The 19,408-nt window shown below is 40.8% G+C and overlaps 1 protein-coding gene across 2 annotated transcripts; it reads left to right on the forward strand.

Annotated features, from left to right (window-relative positions):
* The first annotated feature begins 1,155 nt into the window (after nucleotides 1-1,155).
* On the forward strand, nucleotides 1,156-18,390 carry ASNS (asparagine synthetase (glutamine-hydrolyzing)). Of its 2 annotated transcripts, XM_081243496.1 has the most exons (13): nucleotides 1,156-1,259; nucleotides 4,643-4,678; nucleotides 5,411-5,682; nucleotides 9,263-9,500; nucleotides 11,130-11,315; nucleotides 11,573-11,674; nucleotides 12,164-12,291; nucleotides 13,551-13,677; nucleotides 15,047-15,153; nucleotides 15,633-15,733; nucleotides 16,867-16,948; nucleotides 17,039-17,194; nucleotides 18,052-18,390. In XM_081243496.1, exons 3-13 carry the CDS (start codon nucleotides 5,434-5,436, stop codon nucleotides 18,259-18,261), a joined length of 1,686 nt encoding a protein of 561 aa, XP_081099622.1. In that variant the 5' UTR covers nucleotides 1,156-1,259; nucleotides 4,643-4,678; nucleotides 5,411-5,433; the 3' UTR covers nucleotides 18,262-18,390. The 2 variants fall into 2 exon arrangements, with proteins under 2 accessions (XP_081099622.1, XP_081099621.1); XM_081243495.1 differs by lacking the exon at nucleotides 4,643-4,678.
* Nucleotides 18,391-19,408: the final 1,018 nt, after the last annotated feature.

Raw genomic sequence — 19,408 nt, forward strand, 5'->3', positions numbered from 1 at the left:
CTCAGCATGTGGGGTCTTCCCGGACCAGGGCTCGAACCCATGTCCCCTGCATTGGCAGGCGGATTCTTAACCACTGCACCACCAGGGAAGTCCCTAACTTGCTTATTTTAAAGATGTAAATGTAAAGAGGTTATAGAACATATCTCATGGTCATATGAGTAGTCATAAAATTCAGACTGGAATGGAACTCAGTCCTTTCCTGAAAGTGAAATTTGTCAACGACCAAATGTAATGAGTAATCGAATTGAACTGAATACATGAATCTACTGAGCCGATCCTGAGAGCCAAAAGGTGAAGAGGTTGACACAACCAACAAGGTGACCGTCTCATTGAGTGCCAATACAACCACATCAGAAGTCTGATGATGATCCATCACAAAATACAATTACACTGTGCTGTAAGTCCAGAGGAAGGAGAAATTTAACTCCATCTGAGGTAGAAGAACATAATGAAATCTAATTTGCATTTAATAAAAAGTGGACTAGAGGGGTGGGATAGGGAGGGTGGGAGGGAGACGCAAGAGGGAGGGGATATGGGGATATATGTATACGTATAGCTGATTCACTTTGTTATAAAGCAGAAACTAACACACCATTGTAAAGCAATCATACTTCAATAGATGTTTAAAAAATAAAGATGTAGGAGTTTCATGCCCCCCAAAATAAATAAAAAATAAAATAAAAGGTGGAGACCCATCCAGCTCTTCCCATCTGTCTCACTATTTATTAATTTAGCAAATATATGTGTATCCACAGCTAAGATGCTCTCTTAGTAATAAGGAGGATAAAGCACTTCTAAAGACTTCACAATTAAAGACATGAGGGAGATCTGCTGCAGAGGGGATACGGCAATCAGTTGCTGATGGTTTCCCTAAGAACAAAACAAGTGCGGAAGATTAATGAATTGTCAGAACAGCAGGTAAGGTAATCCTAGGTGTCAGTGGGGCACCTGGCCAGACCTCTGAGGCTCTCCCTCAGCAGGTGCACTAACACTTTAAGAAGCAAGAAACAGAGCAGTTCCTCCGCCTCCCTCGCTCCGCATCCCTCGCTCCGCATCCAGTCCTGGCCGGGCTAGCGCCTTGACGCCCTGCGGGCCACGCCTCTGCGCGCTGGTTGGTCCTCCCAGAAGTGATGAAACTTCCCGCACGCATTACAGGAGCCAGAAGGTTATAAAGTGAGAGGTGACGGAAGGTCCTCAGCCCGTAAGTCGCAGCCTGCTCACCTTACGCTCGCCCGCCGGCCCACCTCACTGGAGCCCAGGTAGGCTGGGCAGCCGGGGGTCGCGGCGCTCTCCCGGCGTGCCGCGGGGCTGCCCCGGGAGAGGGAGGAGGATGCGCGGCAGCCTGGCCCGCCCGACGGGAGGGCAGACGCGGATCCCGGCGTCCGCTGCTGTTGCGGCTGCTGCCGAGCAAAGGGGGCGGGGCCGATTGTTGCGCCCCTGGGAAGACCTCCGCTGTGGTCCCGGAGCGGGGACAGCGTGACCCGCAGAGCCAAGGCCCTGCCGCTTTGGAGAGAAGGCGGCGGCGGTTTAAGTTGGCCATTTTAAATTTAATTATTTTGTATTATATTGTGTCGAAGCCTGCGGAAGTTTTCGCATTTCAGGGGACCCGCTCGGATGGGCTGGAGGGTGCACGTGGCCCGAGTGCAGTCGCGAGTCCTGGGGCGACGCGGTCGCTAGGTCCTGGTCCGAGAGGGAGGGTCTGCAGGGCTGTCTGTTAAGGCCTCGGAGGATAACCCCTCACCTCCGGCAACCTCCACCCCTTCACCTAGTTACCCCTCCCCCCATCTGTGTGGACTGCAAGACTCAACAAGTGACCTGCTGAGCAAATCCTGCCCAGAAGAGATCTGGGCACGACAGGCGGCGCGGTATGGGAAAAGGCAAAAGAAACGGGCATGCTTTTTCTCATTGGATATCTATTTTATAGGGCCAGTTTCAGTTTAATGTTATTAGTTTGAATGAATGGACAGTGTTTTTCCTCAGCCTGTGGCCTACATTATTTCTTTACCATCTATTGCCTGGGGTGCTTGATAAATAATTTAAAAGCACTGGTAACTCAACTTTTTCATTGATTGATCTCATTATTATAAGATTAATTAAAAGTAATTTATGGCTTAGTAATATTCCATTGTATCTATGTGCCACATCTCCTTTATCTATTCATCTGTCGATGGACATTTAGGTTGGTTCCACGTCCTGGCTATGGTAAATAGTAGAGGTAGACATAAAAAATGGACTGGAGGACATGGTGTGGGAGGGCAAAGCTGGGGCGAAGTGAGAGTAGCATCGACATATACACTACGGAATGTAAAATAGTTGGCTGGGTGGGAAGCAGCAGCATAGCATAGGGAGATCAGCCCGGTGCTTTGCGATGACCTAGAGGGGTGGGATTGGGAGGATGGGAGGGAGGCTCAAGAGGGAGGGGATATGGGGACATGTGTATGCACATGGCTGATTCGCTTTGTTGTGCAACAGAAACTAACATAGTATTGTGAAGCAATTATACTCCAGTAAAGATCTATTTTTAAAAAAAAAGTAATTTAAGTCTTGAACCTGTGCAGGAGTTAGTTGCTGAAATCTTAAACTTCACCGTATCACTTTGCTTTTAAGTATTGGTTTAAGAAATTAAGTGCTCTGACACAACACTGTCCAATTCAGTAACCACTAGCCACATGTGACTATTGAGAACATGAAGTGCTGGCTAATCCAAATTGAAATATGCTTAAAGTGTTGATGATTTAATAGAAAAAAGCAATGTAAAATATCTTGTTAATATTTTTGTACTGATTACGTGTTGACATAATACTATTTTCAGTACATTGTGTTAAAATCTATTTGAAATTTCACTTTTTTCTCTTAAAAAAATTTTTTTATTATGCTTTTGTCTTTTTACTTTCTTAATGGCGCTACTAGTATATTTAACATTACACATGTGGCTCACATTTCAATTGGACAGCACTGCTCTAGGCGTTTATGAGGAAATATGGAAAATTACTGGGAACAGGTAACAGCAGTAGGAAAAAGCATTGCCAAGTAGGATGTTTGCAAGTAATACTGTTTCCAATAAAAATAATAGGTGATAGTTTTAATTTGCTTTTCCTGCTGGAGAAATAAGTGTGCTTTGCAATCGTTTGGTGCCCCTGTTTCCCCTCCAATTTAGTGCTTACTGTGTTTCTGTAGCATGCTTAATGGGATTCACTAAGCAGCATTAGGAAGACTTAGGTAAATGACTGACTAATCACCGCACATGATTTCAGAGCACTTTCCCAGCCCATTTTTCTAGAGTCAAAGGTAGATGGCTTGGGCTTCCCTGGTGGCGCAGTGGTTGAGAGTCCGCCTGCCGACGCAGGGAACACGGGTTCGTTCCCCGGGCCGGGAAGATCCCACATGCCGCGGAGCGGCTCGCCCGTGAGCCATGGCCGCTGAGCCTGCGCGTCTGGAGCCTGTGCTCCACAATGGGAGAGGCCACAACAGTGAGAGGCCCGTGTACCGCAAAAAAAAAAAAAAAAAAAAAAAAAGGTAGATGGCTTATTAATAGTCACTTCACTTAAACCTCAGTGAATTTTCCCAGTAAATCTCGAAGTAAATCCAAGCATACCTAGCTTTGCAGGTACTGCTTTTTTTTTTAATTAAAACAAATTGAAGGTTTGTGACAACTCTGCATAGGTGTCATTTTTCCAACAGCATTTGCTCATTTGCTCACTTCCTGTCTGTCACATTTTTGTAACTTGAAACTTTAGCGATCTGTGATCAGTGATCTTTGATGTTTCCACTGCAAAAAGATGACTACTTGCTGAAGACTCAGATGATGGTTAGCATTTTTTAGCAATAAAGTAGTTTTTAATTAAAGTATGTACATTGCTAGACATCATGCTATTGCACACCTAACAGACTACAGTATAGTGTAAACATAACTTTTATATGCACTGGGAAACCAAAAAATTCATGTGACTTGCTTTATTGCGGTGGTCTGGAACCAAACTGACAATATCTCAGAGATGGTCCTGTATCTGATTATGAGCTGTTTGGCCAAATGCATGGGAGGGGCTGCATAGGACATGTGATACTTCATTTCCAAGTTGTTTTAGTTAATACCATTTTCCATTAATTTGATCTGGTCTCATAAAAGCTCCAAATAAGGCTTTGTTTCATTTAAATGCAAATGAAATGTCTTCAGAGGATTGTTCCAAGTGATTGATGTAACTTGAATATTTATATTTTTTCTTGATGCCTTTTATCTAGGCATTTGCTGCAGATTTCCATTAAAAAAATATCAAAATAGTTTACAAGTTACAGATATTTAGGTAAAGTAACTGTTTTGAGCTGACAGCATTCAACTAAAACTGCTCTTTATTTCACGGTTGAGAATTGAATTTGAATTGCAAAGTAATTAACATTTGTAGGAAGTACTTATTTGCTTCTTGGCCTACAGCGAAGAGCCAAATTGTTTTTCTGAGGTGCTGCTGTGTCTGTCCCACCTACTTTGCTTTCTTACTCACCAAGGTAGCTTTGAGACAAAAATGTTTAACATTTTTGTCTTTTAGGACATTTTGATGGTGAACATTTTGTATCTCTGTCAACTTAATTTTTTTTGTTGTTATTAAACTAAGATATCAGATAATATTGCTTTCTCTTTTCTTTTTAGAATTTCTTTGATTGTGTTTGAATAAGTCACTTGGAGGTAAGCTAGAAGTAGTGAAATGTTTATAATAGCTGTGTATCTTTTTTTCTTTTTTTTGCGGTACGCGGGCCTCTCACCGCTGTGGCCTCTCCCGTTGCGGAGCACAGGCTCTGGACGCGCAGGCTCAGCAGCCATGGCTCACGGGCCCAGCCGCTCCACGAATAGCTGTGTATCTTAATGTTACACTTAGGCAGTATGTATGATCATCTTTTCTACCCACTAAACATCTATTAGTACAGGTATAAAGAGGCATTTAATTGTCAAGGAGACACAAGAGGCGACTGTAGTAATCTGGAGCATCTCTTGGATTTTTCAGGGCTTTTGGGATTCTGGGATGGAGAGAGTGGGGATGGGATCTCTGGCAAGGATGGAGCCAGCCTGCATGTGTATCTGTATCTTGGGTGTAAACCTAGGATACAAAACAGAATGTGGCCTGAACACTGCTAGCTCTAGCTGACCAAATCCTAATGTGAGAGGGATGCAGCCTTTGACTGGGGGCTAAGCTACTATAGCTGGCTGGATGTTAAGGTCATCCATCTTTCCTGAATACTTGTAAGTAAATTAAATCATTCTCTGTCCCTGTGTGACTGCCAACCTACTGGAAAATTGCTGTAGATAAGATAATTTATATTTCAGTCTTTGAAATGGCTTATGCAAGTTTTGGGAATCAAGATTGAATACAGACTTGGATTGGGTATTGAATATTTAATTTGTCTGTTTTTCTCTCCATAGAGAGCCCATAGCTCCATTGCACCATGTGTGGCATTTGGGCCCTCTTTGGCAGTGACGACTGCCTTTCTGTTCAGTGTCTGAGTGCTATGAAGATTGCACACAGAGGTCCAGATGCATTTCGTTTTGAGAATGTCAATGGATATACCAACTGCTGCTTTGGATTTCACCGGTTGGCAGTGGTTGACCAGCTGTTTGGAATGCAGCCAATTCGAGTGAAGAAATATCCTTACTTGTGGCTGTGTTACAACGGTGAAATCTACAACCACAAGAAGGTAAACAGAATAAAACCAGAAGCTATCTGGATGTGATTAAGCCTTAGAGCTAGTTGGTTATAATAATTTTATTTTGTATAATGCTTTTTGCTTTCAAACACTCCATGTTCGTTCTCATTTGCTCCAATTATATATAGAGAGACAGGGCACCGATGCACAAAGAGGTGAAATGACTTGGTCACAAAAAAAAAAAATGATAGAAAGGATTACATTTCAGGTTTTTAACTCTTAGAATCTTTTTTTTTTTTCCTATTATGAATTTGAATGTTAATTAGAGGCTGTGTTAGGCACTGGGGATACAGTAGTAAATATGAGAGGTAGGTCTGCATGCTGGAGGAGTTTATTCCTTTAGGGAGCAGACAAAAAAAAATCATTGTACATATACTAGGCATTCTGAAAAAATGAATATGGAGCTCATGGATATGGGAGATCCAGTTTCAGTATAGGTGGTCAGAGAAAGCCTCTTGAGGAATTGACACTTGAACTCAGACTTGAATGGACAACGATTAGCTAGCAGGGCTGGGAAGGGCATTTTCGTGCAGAGGGAATAGCATGCTTAGAACCCTGGGATTGTCATAAGTGAACAAGGGCCAGGTGGGATTGGGGAGGACCAGAGCAAGAAGGACTTGGTAAGGAGGTAGAATATAATTCTTAGAGCAATGAGATTTGAAGATTTTTAAGGCAGGGATAGAATTTAATAGTTTGTGGATGATCACATTTGTAGCTGCCCTTAAGATGCTGCTGTTGCATAATTAATCAGGCGAAGGATAGACAGGTAGCCAGATGCAGTGGAGTGCAAGAAGTAAGACTTTCGGCAGCACTAAAATTGGAACGGCTTTTTAATCTGGTGAAAGCATACTCTTAGGATGAGAGTAGTGAAGGTTTGGAAATTCTAACCCGAGGAAGCCGCATTTACTAAGAGCCTTGCAATCTGGAATTGTTTGGCTAGTGTTTCATAAGAAATTTTTTAATCTAAAATTTGCAAGTTATTTTTTTGTCACTCTCTGCCCCAACTTTTAATTTTGAAAATTTCAAATTTACAAAAAAAGAACAGAACATTGAGCATCTGGATGGAATAATTGTTAATGTTTTGCCTTTTTTGCTTTATATCTCTGTCTATATACACACACATTCAATTTTGGGCTTAATCATTTTAGAGTACACTGCAGATATTATAACACTTTACTCCTAAATATGTAAGCATTTGTCTGCTAAGAATAAGGGCATTCTTCTACCTAACACCAATACTATTATTATACCTAAGAATCCATAATGCCCTCTAATATCCAGTTCATATTAAAATTTCCCAGGTGTTCCAAGAATATATTTATAGCTGTTTTTTGGTTTTGAGCCAGATTTCATTCAAGGGTCATACATTTGGTTGTGATTTTTCTTGGTACTTCTTGAGACTTCTTGATATATGCCTATCATTCATGAGTAGGGATTTATATTCTAGTCACCCTCTGGCCATTTTATCTCTGAATAATAGCTTTAGTCTTTGTTTGTTGTCCGCTTATAGGAACACTCAAGAATAGGCTTTTCATTTGAAGAGTCGGTATAGTTATTCAGCATATTCCTTTCATATATTTAATAGGGGCCTACTATACATCAGACATCATTTTTATAGGTGCTTGGAGGTGAAATGGAACAGGAAAAGTAAGGGAGTTTCAAGCTAGTGGGAATAGAGGAGGGGGCAGTTAAAACTTCCTTATTAAGCCAAGTTGGTACCGTGTACGTGAGAATGCTAAGTTTGTATTATGACAGTAGTAGCCTGACTTTCACCTTAAATTAGGTAGGAAATGCCATATTTTACTTGAACAACATAGTTGCTTTTGTGTATTTTGTTAAATAGTTAAATATTTTGAAAATATTTCTTTTCTAAATTAGCCAAATATGTTGTATTTTCAGACGCAGAGAAGTTCCATTGCTTCTACCAGTCATTCAGGTTATCTAGTGTGAGCATCTAAAATCTGTCTAAAGAGTAGAATTGACATTTCAGGCTTATATAAAGAATTCTGCAACATAAGCTTCAAAGGTCCCCCTTTTTTGGTGAAAATAGAATTTACTACTAAAATCCAGCCAGCAGTGGGAGTGGAGGGGGAGACTGGTCAAGGAGAGGAGGAATACGAGTGAAGGTTGGGCAAAGAGGAGGCCCCTTCCCTGCAGGGGGCATCAGAGGCCTAGAGCCAGCAAGTCAGATGGCAGTGTGATTTCCGCGTGATGGCAGAACATGGGGGCTTTAAGCTAAGTGTGGCTTCAGGAGGGTGGGAAGCATACACGTGAATCATTAACCAGTAAGTTACCTGTAAGCTTTAGGCCAAAGAGCCATGATGATGATGTGGTGGTGGAGTATAGATTTGGAAGGTGTTGCTTGCTGAAATCATCTAATGCTTTAGGCTCATTTATCCTGCAGGTACTTAAGCCCAGAAGGGTCAGCAGAAGACCCCTTCCAAACACTACTTCCTAGTGACAGAGGTCATCAATGACAGTCTCTCAGAGCAAGGAGAGGTGACCAGGAGGTGGCTTTGTAGTTATTGGAAGCGGCCAAAGCCCATTTTGGGACAGTTCCGTGCTTATAGACAGAAGGCTCTCAAATTTATAGAGTGAGCATGGTTGTGAAGCATGCTTTACAGGTCATACACATATAAACATAGAGACTTACTTTTTGATATTTAAAAACATGTTTTAAATGTTCAAATGTACCCAGCGTTTCAACTTGATTTTGTTTACGTGAACCTCCTCTCTATTATCAGCCAAAAATATGAGTAAGTACAAAGAAAGAGGAACATACCAAGAAGTTTTCACCCTCACAGTTGGCCAGTGGTGAGGGAGAGCCACGGAGTTTGGGCCTAAATAACTTAACTGAACCCTCTCTACATGCAGTGGGAATGATGGTCTCTTTGCTGTTCCACTGGGGGATGTGGATGAATAAAGCTCCAGCATCATTTTGTCCATCACTGAGATGTAGCTTTAATGCCTCTGCAGTGGTGGAAGGACGGGATGCTATAGTCCTCCCCAGGACCAGCAGCTCTGTGTTGGACCATTTGTCTCCACCATTGTGATGGAATCATTTATTTGTCAGGGAATAGTGCCAAACGTGTTTGTCCTTTCGCTTTCTGTTTTTATAGGAAGTCTGTGAGGCTGAACTGGAAGAAGCTCGGCTGATACTATATTCCCAAACCAAAATCTCACAGTTGAAGAAGACACATTTTTAGTGTCCATGACACCTGGCAATCTATTTGCTTTAACTTAACATATTTATGTAAATACATGTGTATTACATACACAGTATGTATATAATATACATTTCCATCCCTCCACGCAATACTGAGGTACATTGCATCTGTATTCTGGTTATCAGAATGCAACTAAAATTTTCACGGGCTTAGCTTTATGTTATAAAGAATTTGTATGATTCTGAGTTCAAACAGGCTATATTTTTATAATGCCATTATTCTTTTAAATCACTAACGTGCATGAAATTATAAAGCACAAAAATACTGAAGCAACTTTGCAATAAAAGACAATTAGTGAATGCACAAGGATTCTAACATTTTTGTTTTACTATTGTTTCCTTAAGCTGCAACACCATTTTGAATTTGAATACCAGACCAAAGTGGATGGTGAGATAATCCTTCATCTTTATGACAAAGGAGGAATTGAGCAAACAGTTTGTATGTTGGATGGGGTATTTGCATTTATTTTACTGGATACTGCCAATAAGAAAGTATTCTTGGGCAGAGATACCTATGGAGTCAGACCTTTGTTTAAAGCCATGACAGAAGATGGATTTTTGGCCGTGTGTTCAGAAGCTAAAGGTAAGGATAGAATTTTACTGTAGATTTTCATTATTGTCCTGATTCTGTGTTTTCTTTTAAATAATATTTGTAAATCTAATCCAACGCATATTTACAAATGGGGCAACCCAGATTTTTTATAAGTGTCTATGTGAGTCATGGACTTTCTGAGCTTTTCTTTATAAAGCCAAGGAGTTGGACTCTCTTTTTAGCACTTAAATTCTGTAAACCTTAGAGGATAAATCTGTAGTAAAGTCATTTAATTTTTGTTGTGCTAATAGGCTCTGCGTCTGGTCTGATCCCATATGTATTTTCAAGTTTTCCTATGTCACATTGTAATGGTAGGGTTGGCCGTCCCTGCAGTTATTGCTCTGTGGTACTGTGCCATGGCTATCACACAGACTCATTTTAATTAGCATTTTTTAAACAGCTTTATTGGTGTATAAGTTACATGCCATACAATTCTTCCATTTAAAGTGTACAATTCAGTGGTTTTTAGTATGTTCATAGATATCTGCAACCAATGCTTCGGTCAGTTTTAGAAATTTTTTATCACCTCAAAAATAAACTCCATAGGGCTTCCCTGGTGGCGCAGTTGGTTGAGAGTCCGCCTGCCGATGCAGGGGACACGGGTTCGTGCCCCGGTCCGGGAAGATCCCACATGCCGCGGAGCGGCTGGGCCCGTGAGCCATGGCCGCTGAGCCTGCGCGTCCGGAGCCTGTGCTCCGCAGCGGGAGAGGCCACAACAGTGAGAGGCCCGCGTACCGGAAAAAAAAAAACCAAAAAAACCTCATTTGGTCATGGTGCTCCCTGCTTAAAAATCTTGTAACTGCTCCTCCCCCTACAGGAGCTGTGTGGCTAGCTTGAGGTCTGCTTGCTGGTGATAGGATCTGGGGCTTGTCTGCTGTTTGAATTCCATACTACACAGTAGATTCCTGGGTCAACCAACTCAAATTATAAATCATAATAAGTATTCTGTGTAGATAGGCTGTTACTGTTTATAATAAACCACTGATTTTTCTTTTTTAATCACAGATCATGGTGATGTCAGGTTGGTTACTTCCTGTGAGAACTTATTGAGGAAATTTAAATTATAATGTTTAACTCACACACAGTATATAATAGCTACATAAGGGATAGATGTCTGACTTCTTAATATCTGAGTTTAAAGTACGTAATGGTGGATCATTTTGCTTGTTAAAGGACTGGGAACCATAAGCTATTTTCTTAAGATACCTCAGTGATGACAAGTGACTACCAGGATATCATAAAATTAAGTTTCAAGTCCTTCTCTTTGCTTAATAAATATATCTTTTCTTATATTTGTTTGCTTTAGTGAAGAAAACAGATTTTTTAAAATCAGAAATTCCAGCTAGGGAGAAGAAATTGAACACTGAAGATTTTCCTATTGCCTTGAACTACTAGAAACGAATGTAATTTTGCTGTGCATCTCTGTACCACTATTACCTTTCTCGTAAGCAGATGGTAGGGTTTTGAGCGATTATATTTTTCCAGTTTTGCTTATGTAATGGACACGTATTTGTATTAAAGAGGGAAGATAAATAGGAATTCAGGTGATATTAACTAATCATGAAAGTTACTGTGAAGTATTATCCTCATTTGAATAAATTTATCTTTTTGAATATGTAGGTCTCATTAACTTGAAGCACTCCATGACTCCTTTTTTAAAAGTGGAGCCTTTTCTCCCAGGACACTATGAAGTTTTGGATTTAAAGCCAAATGGCAAAGTAGCATCGGTGGAGATGGTTAAATATCATCACTGTAGAGATGAGCCTCTGCATGCCCTGTATGACAGTGCGGAGAAACTCTTCCCGGGTAAGAAGGCAGTAGCCCACCCACCTGTTCCCCACCCCTCTCTCCCCGAAAGGAAGACTGAACTCTCACATCACTGGAATGATGTACGTTCGAAAATCTGTTTCCTTTTTAATTTGGAGGTGACACGTTGCAATTTGGCCAACTTCACTGTTGAGCAAATGCCATCATGATAGAGGCAGATGATTGTGCACCCATTTCAGTAAATAATTCAGCCCAGGCTTTTCTGCAGCTATTTAATTTCCTGTATGTGTTAATAGGTTTTGAGATAGAAACTGTGAAGAACAACCTCCGAATCCTTTTTGACAATGCCATTAAGAAACGTTTGATGACGGACAGAAGGATTGGCTGCCTTTTATCAGGTGAAGTCAGTTTAAAAACCTAATTGTATTTAGTGCATATTTCACTTAAATGATTGATAGCTATCCAGTAGGTTTTGACTATAAAATACTTACTGTATGATTTAATCTTTCCTCCATTATAGGATGAAAAGGTTTTCTGTAAGTTGCTTTCAATATTTTAATAATAATGTAGCAACTTAAGGTGATACTCTAATTATATTGGCACGAGTGAGCTAGTAAACATTGTTTAGAATGTTCCATGTCCTCCTACTCCACCATCTTGATTCGAGTCCTAGAATGTGTGTAGTGGTTTTTAACCAATTCAAATACTGTTACCATTGTCACAGGTTAAATGTCAGATGTTTCTCCTTCAAGTTGATTTTCAATTTATATAACTTAGGGATTCTAAATGGTAAAACTGTAATCTTAGTGCTTAATAGGAATGTAAAGCATATCTGTCCCTCTCTTATGTAAGGCCCATAACCACTACACTTCCTGTCTTGCTCATAGGTGGCTTGGATTCCAGTTTGGTTGCTGCCATCCTGTTGAAGCAGCTAAAAGAGGCCCAAGTACAGTATCCTCTCCAGACATTTGCGATTGGCATGGAAGACAGTCCTGATTTACTAGCTGCTAGAAAGGTAAGACACTGTCTTTGCCTGTTATGTAGTTAAGACAGACTTGTTAGTAATTGATGGTTCTATACTTTGCTGCTGCATTGACTTAGGTAATTGTTTTGAATTAAATATATTAACACGGAATGAAATGCCTATTGAATATCAACTATGTTGTACACTGTATTCTGGGCACTTTTTTTTTTTTTTTTTTTGCGGTACGCAGGCCTCTCCTGTTGCGGAGCACAGGCTCCGGACGCGCAGGCTCAGCGGCCATGGCTCACGGGCCCAGCCACTCCACGGCATGTGGGATCCTCCCGGACTGGGGCACGAACCTGTGTCCCCTGCGTCGGCAGGCGGACTCTCAACCACTGCGCCACCAGGGAAGCCCCTCTGGGCACTTTTATCTATCACGACCCATGCAGTCCTCACAAAGACCCTATGATAATTCCGCCCTTTTGAGAGTTAGGGCATGGTATAGTGGTTCAGGCTGCAGGCGTTAGAGCCTGACTGCTGGTTTCAAATCCTACTTCTACCACACAATTCCTCACTCACGCGATGGAAGTAATAGTATCTACCATGGGATAGTTTTGAGGTGAAAATTACATAATACTTAATATAAGTGTGTAGGATAGAACCTAGCGTGTAGTGAGTACTTAGAGAATGTTAGCTATTCTTTTTACTTTTCTTTTTTTTTTTAATAAAGTACGGTGTTTAGGGCTGTGGGCAGAGGGGACCTTGTACACATTCAGTGTGCGGGAGACCTCGTTCCCACTTTGGAGAAACTTGCATGGAGTGGATGAGAAGGAGCAAGCAAGTGGTCCCAAAGCAAGCTGACCAATGCTAAATGAATCCACAATAGCCAAAGGAAACAGAATGAGGGGAGGGGCCATTTAATTTAGGAATAACATCCTGGATGTAGAATTAGGCATTGCAGGAGGGCCAAAAGGAGGTAAAATCAGTGTGAGGGGGAGTGGGGGGCATGCTTGTTAGGGTGAAGTCTTGGAGTGGGAAGAGTGGATGGGAGCTCTACCTCTTGGTGGTCAGTGGAGGGCAGACACTGGGGGAGGCAAGGGAGCCTGACTAGGTGGGGCTCGTATGCAGTGGCCTAGAGAATTATTTCCCCTTATTGTGGTGGCCTACAGAATCATTTCTGCTTAGTTTGTCTTGTTTGTTTAACACCCTTGTTAATTCATAATGTGTTGTGAGCTATGGTCCTGCTTCATTTTCAAGAGTAGTCCTTTTCTTTAAAACACAAGCCTGTGGGTATTTCTTTGTATAATCAGGTGGCAGATCATATTGGGAGCGAACACCATGAAGTCCTCTTTAACTCTGAGGAAGGCATTCAGGTCCTGGATGAAGTCATATTTTCCTTGGAAACTTATGATATTACGACAGTCCGTGCTTCAGTAGGTAAGGTATTTTATGATCCCCAAAAGATTTTTAATACTGAAAAGGTGTAAGGATTAAACAATCCTGTTTCAAGCAGTTGTTTAAAAAATAGTACTCAAGAATGAGCACAGGTAAAATTCCTGTGTCAGCAATTGTTGAAGACAAGGCCATTTAAGAATTCCTGAAACCTCTTTTGGAGAGGAACAATAAATACATAGTAAACTTCCACATTTATGGTATCACTATTTATATTTCTCCAAAAAGTAGATACATATTTTTTGCACCACCTTTCCCCCAGTTTCTCTATATAAAAGTTTCTTGGGCTGTATAGGGAAATAGGTCTACGTTGTAACTAATTTCTGTAAGGAATGCTCGTTTTAGATATATTTTGGTAAATATTCCATCGTAGGACTTATCAATCAATAACATATTGTGCAGCAAGAAATACTAGTTTTACCCTGTGGATACACACTGAGATTAGAAGTATACTCCCAATCAGACTGATCTAATTTTGCTGAGTCTCTAATATGCTACTAGCTTAGATATGCCTCTCTTAAGGGATGCAGAATCTGACAGGACTCCATTGCAAAGTTTAGGGTCTGCATCCTCATGCTCTAATCTTTGCAGTAATAGTGCAGAGGTGCTGTCTCTCCCAAGGAAGCAAAAATTAGTTCTTGAAGGGCAAAAAAATCTTAGGTTTTACAGTGGTTTCTGGCCTTCCAAAGGGCCACAGTACATCAACAGAAATACAGTATTTCTGGTACTGATATTTCATTGGTGAAGGAGATTAGGGAAAAAGATCTAAAAAGTATCCCTATAGGGAGGTGATCATGAAAAAACAGTTAAGAGCAGATACTGGTTTACAGGGACCAACCAGCATTTTTCAAGGATGCAATATTCTTAACTGTATTTGACATATGCTGAATGGGGAGTAAGTATCAGAAAAAAAGCCCCGAATAAACATTAAGCTACCAAAGCCCTAACTTTTAATTTTTTTTATAGTGATACTGGTGTGAACGTTATCACATTTAAGATATTTGAGTCATTGTTCAGCAAAATTTTTTAGCATTTTTAACATTGTTTAGCAAAATTTTCAGATAGACATTCTTGGTCTGAAAGCAGTAACATTTTAAAACCTGTAAATAAAATTGTGGAAGGGTTTTGGGGTGTTTCATCACAACAGTACAACTTTTGGATTACGTACATAAAAAGATAGGCACCATATAAAGATATTGTAGATATAAGGTCATTCTTTTGCAAACTACTTTATATTAACAGAGAGTCTAGTCTAATATAGCAAAGCTTGCAGTCATTTCCAGAAATCAAATAAAAGGCATTCTTGGTAGAGGGTTATGTGGAAATTAACAATAATTTCTGTCTCTTTTTTAAGGTATGTACTTAATTTCAAAGTACATTCGGAAGAACACGGATAGCGTAGTGATCTTCTCTGGAGAAGGTTCAGATGAACTCACACAGGGTTACATATATTTTCACAAGGTAAGCATTCTCAAATGAAGGGATATTGATCCTAGGGGAAGAAAAGTATGAATTATTATTTACCTATTTTCTATCTTCTTTTTTGGTATAACAGTAACACTTTGGATATCTTGTGAGACATATCAGGAAATCTGATAGTGTCTGTATTTTTGGGGGGAGAAAGAAGTCTTAATAGTGGCAGATAATATCTTTTTTTGAACTAGTTAAGCCTAAGAATCATGTTTCTGCTCTTAGTCCCCTATGGTCTTATGGCTGTCGTACAGCACGTCATTTTGTTTGTTTTAGCACTAGCAGTCTTGGTGTGAGGGAAGGTACGTTTTATCAAGCATTTACTCCATTCCCTAAGCTCTGTTTGGCTTTTTGTCTTACCCACCTTTAGAATTGGAGTTACGTGTACGAGTGAGATATAAAAACTGTTTCATGTGCCAGAAGCAAAGCTTGTGGGTGTATTTGTAACTTCAGCTCTGTTTGCAAAATAGGCTCCTTCCCCTGAGAAGGCTGAGGAGGAGAGTGAGCGGCTTCTGAAGGAACTGTATTTGTTTGATGTTCTCCGAGCAGATCGAACTACTGCTGCCCATGGGTAAACGTGGTATTTTAGGAAGCGATTGTAAAAATAACCTCAAAAAACAAAAGGCTCAGTGGTCGATTTCTTTCTTTCCAGTTAGTATATGTTGCAAAGTATGCCTTCTATAGAGAAAATGAAGCTTGTCTGTTAGTGCAAAGGGATAAGGCTGAATCAGAGTGCTGTTGTCATGGTGAGAGGACATGGATAGGCGGTTTGAGATGGAGTTCCCACCTTGAAAGCACAACATCTTGCCCACTTCTGGGCAACTGAGATGGAAGGCACTTGCAGCTCTTTTTTAAAGTTTTTTTTAAGAGAAATAAAGATTATACACCTTCATGTTGTGAGCGTTGAGCACCTGCCATGCCTGTTTGATGCTGTGGGGACCATGTGTGGGGAGAGGGAAGCAAAGATGCAAGAGATTTGATCAGCTTATAAAACAGGTTTCTTTGGTATCATTTCTGGTTGGCTAAAGTTTTCACTTTTTAAAGCTGGTCATGTTGGAGAATTGAAGACTCTTACTGTATGTGATAAACAACCAATATCAACTCTTTTAGTTGCTTCTACCAAATCACACTTAGATTAGAAAATAATATGAGGTTGCGGAATGAACTGAATTCAAACATTTTTACTACTAACTGATGAATAACTTACATTCAGTATAAACCAGTGTTCTACAATGTTTCATCAAAGGCCACATCATCTGTTTCTTGGATCCTGGGGACTCTGGTTAGGACAAGCAGATAGGGTAATAACCGCAGATTAGCATTACAGTTTTTAATAGGACGAGAGATGGTCTCACCTAGAAAAAACTGTGAGTCAGAAAAGTCAAGGCAAAGTACGTTCTTAATGATCAGGTCACTCATTCTTTTTCTGATTTTTGAGATATTTAATAGTATACAGAAGGGAAAGTAAAAGTAATTATTCTCCAGTAGTTCGTTTCACTCCCTAGATGATGTAATATGTACTCTGAATGAAGGTTTTTGTATTCGTGCATTAACGTAGGGCAGTTATTTAGGATTATAAAAATGACTTTATAATGTTAACATTACTTAGAGGCTAAGTGAATTCCTAGGAAACTAAGTCTGAATCTAAACAGACAGGCACTAAATATCCATTTTGATTTAGATTTTCTTCTTTTCCTTTTTAAGCCTTGAACTGAGAGTCCCCTTCCTGGATCATCGATTTTCTTCCTATTACATGTCTCTGCCACCAAATATGAGAATCCCCAAGGTGGGTGAATCAAGATAAAAACTGTCAAAAAACCATTGATACTGGTTATATTTAGAACTTTCACTGACACTCCTTTTGTTTTCATGTCAGAACGGGATAGAAAAACATCTTCTGAGAGAGACGTTTGAGGACTCCAATCTGATACCTAAAGAGATTCTCTGGCGACCAAAAGAAGCCTTCAGTGATGGAATAACCTCAGTTAAGAATTCCTGGTTTAGGATTTTACAGGAATACATTGACCATCAGGTATCATGTCTTTAAAGGTATTTTCTGGAATAGGATAATTTGGATGCAGAGTAGTAATCACTGTTCATTTTGTATTTAATTTAAATGTTTGTGTCTGCGGGAGAGATGCCCTATAAACAATACTTCTTTTAAAGAATTCTGTAAGAATAAAGTGGCATCTAGAATAGAGAGAGGAGACTTACCAGTCATCACTGACTTTTTTTTTTTTAATTTATCTATTTTATTTATTTTTGGCTGCATTGGGTCTTCGTGGCTGTGCATGGGCTTTCTCTAGTTGTGGCGAGCGGGGGCTATTCTTCGTTGTGGTGCGCGGGCTTCTCATTGCGGTGGCTTCTCTTGTTGCAGAGCATAGGCTCTAGGTGTGCAGGCTTCAGTTGTAGCACGTGGGCTCAGTAGTTGTGGTACGTGGGCTCTAGAGTGTGGGCTCAGTAGTAGTGGCGCACTGGCTTAGTTGCTCTGCGGCATGTGGGATCTTCCCGGACCAGGGCTTGAACCCGTGTCCCCTGCATTGGCAGGCGGATTCTTAACCACTGCACCACCAGGGAAGCCCCCTGGCTTTCATCTTACACATTTTTGGGCACCTATTGGGTGCCGGACGTTATTAGGCACAAATGAATCAAACACTTAGAGCCACCACTTAGAAGAAGTGTGCATGTGAATGTTCCTTAAAGGTCACTGCAGCTATGTATATTAGGGTATTTTAGCATTTTCTAGGTGATCCAAAGAGTCTCTCACACAATATACAGTCATGCCTTTTCTCTTTTTGTTTGTTTTTTGTTTTTGTGGAGCCAGATTAAATACAAGTATTTCCGTGCCAGTTAAAAAACCATTTCACTTCTATCTTGTTATTCTTGCAGGTTGATGACGCAGTGATGGCAAGCGCAGCCCAAAAATTTGCCGTCAATACTCCCAAAACGAAAGAAGGCTATTACTACCGTCAGATCTTTGAACGCCACTACCCGGGCCGCGCCGACTGGCTGCCTCATTACTGGATGCCCAGGTGGACTAGCGCCACTGACCCTTCTGCCCGCACTCTGACCCATTACAAGGCCACTGCCAAAGCTTAGGTATTCCCTGAGCCATGGAGTGAAAGTAAACATTTCTTCTCATTGTGAAGGGTAGGGGGCTTGGGGGCAGGAAGGGTCAACGGCCCGGGCTTGCTTGGGTGTGAAAAAATAAAAGTCTTAAATCTGAAACATTGCTATAGTCATTTATATTCATACAGCCCCCTCATCAGAGGTAGCTAGAAACTGAACAGCTTTCACTGTATCACAAAAGAGAGTGAGCTAGGAAAGGGGAAACAGTCTGATGTTTGGGAAGCCTCACACGCCCTCTCCTGGCAGAGCTACTGTAGAGGACTTTTGGGTCTCATGCCAGCGGGGCCTCCTTCCAGGCCTTGCCTCATCTGTGTGTGGTCCTCCTCTGACTTCCTCCCTTACTTCTTTCTGCATTCCTAACAGCTGGCTAGTTACATTCTGGAGAGGTAAGTCCTTTGTAAGACTTTGACAGCTCTATTTTGTAAGATATGTTGACTGAAAACTGCGCAGCCTAAAAGTTGAGAATTAAGTCATCAGAAAATCTGCTGAATAAAACTTCCTTAAGCTCAGAAGACAGCCTCTGAGATTGTTCCCGCAGAGGTAAGGGAAGAGGCAGGATATATAGGAGTTTTTGCAACAAAGACCAGGTAGTCCAGAACATCAAAAGATTACTGTTAAAACCAAACATCTCAAGTTAATGAATTTAGTGCATTTCTCTGTATAGGAAGAGGCAAGAGTCTGGGCTAATTGAAATCATTCCTTTGATATGCATTTTAACTGTCTAGGGCCAGTATCCTACTTTTCTCCATCCTGAATCCCCTCAGGGTGCACAGTGGCAGGTGGCTGATGGCTTGATGGCTTTAATATCCTTTGCTTACTGATATGGCAGACAACATTTTTCATCCACGGATAGTAATTTATATTTTTTTCTGTTGAGTCAATGTCTCTTCTGGAACTATCGTTGTAAATCACGAGTCAGCAAACTTTCAGGGCTAGACAGTAAATATTTTCAGCTTTGCAGACCTCTCTTGGAACTGTTCAGCTCTGCCATTATGGTGCAAAAGCAGCCACAGACAGTATGGAAACTAATGGGCAAGGCCATATGCAAACATGGGCATGGCTGTGTTGTATTAAAACTTTATAAAAACAGGCAGTGGGCTGGATTTGGCCCATTGGC

This window comes from Mesoplodon bidens (assembly GCF_964165515.1).
Source record: "Mesoplodon bidens genome assembly, chromosome: 9".
In the NCBI taxonomy this organism is placed as follows: Eukaryota; Metazoa; Chordata; class Mammalia; order Artiodactyla; family Ziphiidae; genus Mesoplodon; species Mesoplodon bidens.